At 54.9% G+C, this 6,000-nt stretch overlaps 1 protein-coding gene across 2 annotated transcripts in view; it reads left to right on the top strand.

The window, feature by feature from the left end:
• Positions 1–1,395: 1,395 nt before the first annotated feature.
• The window catches only part of LOC138526243 (arylsulfatase H-like), a 642,213-nt gene continuing 637,608 nt past the window's right edge, over positions 1,396–6,000 (top strand). For both annotated transcript variants that reach the window (XM_069636732.1, XM_069636733.1), the window contains exon 1: positions 1,396–1,561. In XM_069636732.1, coding sequence (XP_069492833.1) covers positions 1,485–1,561 — 77 coding nt within the window. In that variant the 5' untranslated portion in view covers positions 1,396–1,484. The remainder of the gene's footprint in view (positions 1,562–6,000) is intronic.

The following is a 6,000-nucleotide window of genomic DNA, read 5'->3' as shown; positions in this document are numbered from 1 at the left end:
CCAACCACCTAGGTAGACGAAGGCTCAAGAAAGGACAAGTCTTCAAGAGTTGGTGAAAAAAGAAGACAGGCACCATTTTAGTACAATGGTGGCCCATGTGTCCCTTACCGCAGCTGTGACAGCAGCCTGAGTATAGGTTTCACAAACATCAGTAGAAAACATCTGCTGCTATCAGCCACTCAGATGAACTTGTCACTGTAACTAGAAAGTTACAGGAGAAGTGGAAAAGGGGATACATTGGGCCTCATTACGAGTTTGGAGGTAGCCATGCCCTTAACAAGGGCATGGCTACCTCCAAACTCGGGTCCGGCACCGGGTCCCGCGAAAGGGGAATTACTGGTCTATTCCGACCTTTGCGGGCCCAGTAATTTCCCTTGCATGGGACCTGGTGCCGGTAGGTCCCCATTCCCATTTGAGCCCCCGTAGGGCTAAATGGGAATGGGGAGGATGGTAGCAGCGGTACCGTTCATAACGGTACCGTTGCTACCATCCTGTTCTAGCCGTGTGTGCCGCTCTGCACGCACAGTCTGACCAGGCGTGCAGAGCGGCCCCAGCGAACAGAACTCGTAATGTGGCGGTAGAGTGATAACGGCGCCGGCAGCACTACCGGCGCCGTTATCACTCTACCGCCAGGGTCATAATGAGGCCCATTGTGTCCTCTCAGCACTCCACATAAGGTGGGGTGCACTGATTCCCCAAAATAATAGTACGGTAGGATCATAAGTATCCCCCTATCCTTGGAAACAGTAGTTATCACAAGGTATAATAAAATGCAGATGCCTTAAAAAGGTGGAAGAAAGCATTACTCCAAAAAGGTTCAAGCAAGAGGGTTGAAAAAGGTTCCCAGATATAAAGTAAACGACTTAGTGAGCGTGGAAATAGGGTCCCACTGCCTCAGGGATATTGGTCAAAAATCCAAGAGAACAGCAAAAAGTTCTGCAGGACTCACAAGTGGGAAGAATATTGCACAAAAAAGAAGGGCAACGGGCCCACCCTTAAATGCGCCACATACCACAGATATTATGGTGTGTATGTTATTTTGTGCCTTTCCATGAACCGTGAGTGTGTTTAAAGGCATGCAGCAAACCTATTGCTTTTTCCACTCTACTAATATTTTATTGACAACTCAAAAATGCAACAGGACCATTGTCACACCAGCACTATCTGAATTGCGCAGTGTTCTTGCGCTGCATTCATGTAAGTCCGATGGTAGACATTAGGCAACCTTCGGCATTTGCTCATCCTTTTAATTGAACAGGATCGTAAACTCGGAAGCAATTATGTGTTTCGCATTAACTAGACTTTGCAGTGCGTGTATTATGCCACGTGGCCAAACTGTATAAAATTAATCCCTCAGTTAGTTTGCCCTTGAATCATTCACCTGCTAACAAGCCAGGGAGAAGTAGGAATGTAAGCGCCGTTGAACTGCAGGTAAAGAAAACTGCTCTCTAACAGAAAGCGAGTGCGTTGCGGTGCCCGCACTGATGCAGAGTATGAGGGAGAAGGCAGCCTCGGGTTCCGCTCACCATCGACACAGCTGCAGCACTGCAAGAGCAAGCATGTGAGTGCTAGTGAAACCACATCATTCAGATGCCTTACAATGAGCTGTGTGCGCGCTTTTTTCTTGCCGTTTCTCGCGTTGTGCACGTATGGAGATCCAAAATCTCAGTTTGTTCTCTGGCCTGTGTTCGCATCGCATCCAATCATTGCGTAGGTAGTTGTGTTAGTGAAGTGGGAGGTGTGGGGCACATCTTTTAGGGTGATTCTGACAGAATTCTCTCAGGCGACGCTTGAACAGCCCGAGGCTTTTGGCTTCTTAATACTAACATTACAAGCGTTCTGCCAATTCTGAAAGCATGCATGCCAAACTTCAGCAATTCCATTCTGGAGATGATACTCCAATCCTAGTTATAACTTTTCATTCTGGGGCTTGTAGTCCTGGATTGATAATGGGTAACTATAGGACTACAATGCAAGAATGCAAAAGTATAACAAGGACTGGACTAGCATCTGCCAAACGGAATGGATAATGTTGGCATGTATTTGAAATGGAGGTCTGCTACCGATACCCCGCCTTTCATAAATGCTCAATGCAGGGGAGTTGCTAGGTCTGGAAAAGACCCGGGGCTATGCTGATGTCAGAACTGTTGGGATTGGGGGCTAGCTAGTCTTTTGGCTGTAGCTCCTGAGATTCTATCCGGGGCTACAACCAAAAGATCAGGGGCTATAGCCCCCTTAGCCACCCCCTAGCAACGCCCCTGGCTCAATGCCAAAATTATAGTGCATAAATGTGTCTTTGCTGTAACCAGTCTCTTGACATTTACAGCATCAGTTCTGCAATAGAACACAACTCGGTTCAAAGGTCACATAGGCATTGATGACAGCTCCTGGGCCACAAGGTTCCATCTGCAGGCAGTGGTTGTTACGGGTGTTCCTCCCACGTGTGTTGCCCCTTTAAGAGGGCCCATGACTGTGTCATGGCCCAAGCTAATAAAAGGAGCTCCTGCAGGCACGTGAGACAGAGCGGCTGCAGACTCCCAAAGAGGAACGACTGAGTCCGTGTCTCATTATCCATGTGGGCCACAGGCCTACACGTGGAGGCGCAGGCCTGCACGCCCAGACACTGAGGGACTCGCATGCCAGGATGGCAGTCGAGGTCCCCTCGGTCAGAGGCCTGGCAGGCTGTGACCCCACGCCAGGGTGCCAGAGGCCCAGGCACCCGGGGCCATGCCGGATGTCCATGGCAGGCCCCCACCCCCACACATAGTGGGACTGCACGGCGCTAGCAGAGATAGCGCCCGGGGCCGCCCGCCGGATGACCATGGCCGGCGACCCCCAACAATGGCGACGAGGACCACGAGTCCGCGTGGCCCCCCTGCTGCCAGTAAGTGGTGGGGGGGGAAAGAGGAGCGTCCGACCCCACCGCGGGTCCAGCGTGGCCTGCGCCTCACCGCCACAGCCTCGGCGATGTAGGCCCGGGCTGCCCTGCGGTGGGGCACACACACCCCGCGGCGTTCCGCCGCAAAGAAAAGAACGAGAGCGCCGGCTGCCGCGAAGAAAAGGTAGTTCCTGTGGGGAGAGGGTGAGGCCCCCTCCCCCAACGACATCCGCCGCGGAGCGCGGGGCGCTGCCCTGGCCTTGCGAGGATGAAGAAGAGGAGGGGCGGTCTCTCTCACGTGAGAGCTGTGGGACACCCGTCCCCACCCCACCAGAGGCGGCGTTGCCTGTGCGGTGTTCCGCACCCTGGGTATGTGACACCCGACGCTAGAAGAGAGGGCGGGGAGTGCCCATCACCCCTGAGTGCCCGATTCCCTTTCCGCGACAGGGAAGAATATGGAGCGGCCGCAGCCGCGAGAACAAAGGGGAGACCGAACCCTGCTGGCCGACTCTCCCTGGCCGCGGTCCTCTGTGAAGAGATTACTCGGGCGGCCAGGGGAGGGTCGGCCTGAAGTTTTCCCCAGCGGGTTTTTTTAAAAAAAAAAAAAAAAAAAAAATGATGACGCCTCCTGCCGAAAACAGCGATCGGCGCGTGTGCGCACTGATCCCGCCCGGGAGAGAAAGAGGTGGGTGCTCGCCCCTGCAAGCCCCAAGCCAGAAGCCTGCCAGAAAGTAAATGGGGGAGAGGCCCACAAGACTGACCTCCCGATGGGGAAGAAGTCGTGCTGCCCCAGGGGAGAGAATTATGTCCTGGGCAGCCGCCAGTGAACAAAAAAAAACAACAAAAAAAAAAAACGGTGCTCCAAACCGGAGTGAAAACAGGGCGGTGGATTACCTGTGCATCAAAAGGGAGCCTGTCCAAGAAGAGAGAGGAATACCCAGCTGTGACAACCGGAGGCCGTATTGCCTGCACGGCCCTCTGTGCTCAGCTGTGCAAGGTCCCACCATGCGGGAGAGCTGCGGCCGCAGGAAGGTGAGTGGCCGCCGCCCCATGGGCGGCGGCAGGATCCTCCAGCGTGCTGCCCTGCTGAAGTCCCTGTAAAGGTCCCAGGGCAGGCGTGGAAATGAACAGCTCTGTGTCAGAGCTAAATGAAAGTGCCTGGCGGCTCCATGTCAGAGGTTGGACACAGGTTCATGCCTGGTGGTGACAAGGTGCGGCGCTCTAGGTTGGCGCTATGCGAACAGAAGCACCTGGCCCTCACAGTTATCCTGAGCCCAACCAGCGCAGAACAATGAAGTGCCATGGGTCACAACAGAGGCAAAGAAGGATCGAAAAGGGCAATCCACCAGCCCAACAGTGCCTTCGTCATTCGTCTCCTGCTGTGAACTTGGGAGCAAATCTCAAAAGAACAGAAAAACAACTGGCCCCAAGCGTGCACCCTGCGATGCCGACACTCCCGGTCTACTGGCTGCCTGTGCAGTGAAGTCTTAAAGGACAGTAAGAGGTGTGTGCATCAAACAGAAGGAGCCCCGGCTGTAGCGTGGAAAAATAAATAAATGAATAAATGCTGCCAAGAGCTGGCACGCTCTGCCGCATCCTGGAGGCGCGCAGCTCTCTACAAATGTGTCAAGGCTCAGAGGGGCTGGAGGAGTCCTAAATGGGCAGTTGGTGCCAGACATCCCACCAAAGCACCATCCCTTGTGGGCTGGATTGGCAACACTAAGTTCCTGCTGTGGTAGACCGTGGGCCACCCACGTCTGCCAACTGAGCTGAAGCGCTCTCCACTGGGGCACCCTCAAGCATATCACACGGCATGAAAGCAGGTCGCTGCATGATGGGAGGGCACTCTTCGGTTTGCCACTTCAGGGTTCAGGGACAAGGACTGTGCTTTTGCCCCAGCATATCTATGCCGCAGCTAATAAGAGGTGGTCGTTGAAAGCCCTAGCACATCAGTAAGGGGACTGGTGTCACGAGGACATCTAAAGGGGGCTGGTTTCGTTGCTGCCAGATACTGTGGGTAGCTCCAGCAGCAAAGGAGAAACAACTTTCCGTTGCCAATGCACATGGGCACTCAGACGTTGGTTTCGGAGTGTGAAAACCTAAGTGGTCAGAAGCTATCACGCGCCAATCGACTGTCGACTGCTTTACGTCTGTTGTGACTCCCTATCCCCACATCTACACCGAGGCATGCAGCTTTTCCCCCCTATACTCCCCAAGCATGGGTGGCAGAGAAGGAGCCCTGCCACTCCAACTGAAGAGTGTTCTATGTTAGCACAAGGACATTGAGGAGCCCTGGTCATCTGGACCAGGAAGCAAGACGCTGCCCGTTCCACCGGAACTGAAGGGGACATTGATGTGCCGAGCCTCCGGGTCGGAATAAAGGAAAGGACGGACTCTGCACACTGAAGGCAGCAATGGGTCACCATAAGAGATGCTGCATGCGCAGGACTGGTCAATTGTGAAGGCCCCAAGCACTGGACCACGGTTGCTCTGCACCATCTGGTAACCCGAGGACGCCCCCACTGCTGTGGAGAGACCTAAGCAGCAGGCAACCCCAATACTGGACCGCCACGGCCACCCCAGGTGGTTTTGGCACCGAGCCACAAAAGGGTCCTCAACTGCCTGCCACGGTTGTTGCCCCACATGCCATGTCGTCACAAGGCTAGTCCAGCTTGGCCTTGGGGGAAGTACCTGCCAGCCCCCGAACTCAGCAAACAAATGGTGTCCGACCAAACCACCACCCAGAAGTGGTGCAGCGGACAGGGTATGGGTTGCGGCTCATCCTGAGTGCTCGTGCGCCCTCCTGCGGCCCTGGAGGAAAGAGACACTCCTGACTGGGGGAGCAGCACACAGAAGGGGTGAGTGATGTCCTGTCACCCGTGCCCGACCCACAGCACAGGGAGCAGCCTGGACGCCCTGACACCTGCGTCTCGCTGCCCGGCTCTGAACATCAGGAGACGAAGCCGATGTGGCCCCTGGCATCAGCCAGGTGCGGCTTTGCCGGCCATGGACTGTACCTTCCCTGGACCTGGACCCGGGAAGCCCTAAACAGACGCTGGTAGTAGAAGACGAACTGGTATCCGGCGGCCCTGCAATTGCTGAAAGAGGACCCTGTAATCCCG

Source organism: Ambystoma mexicanum, chromosome 7p, assembly GCF_040938575.1.
Source record: "Ambystoma mexicanum isolate Mex_15411 chromosome 7p, UKY_AmexF1_1, whole genome shotgun sequence".
In the NCBI taxonomy this organism is placed as follows: domain Eukaryota; kingdom Metazoa; phylum Chordata; class Amphibia; order Caudata; family Ambystomatidae; genus Ambystoma; species Ambystoma mexicanum.
This window is presented reverse-complemented; position numbering and strand designations above follow the sequence as displayed.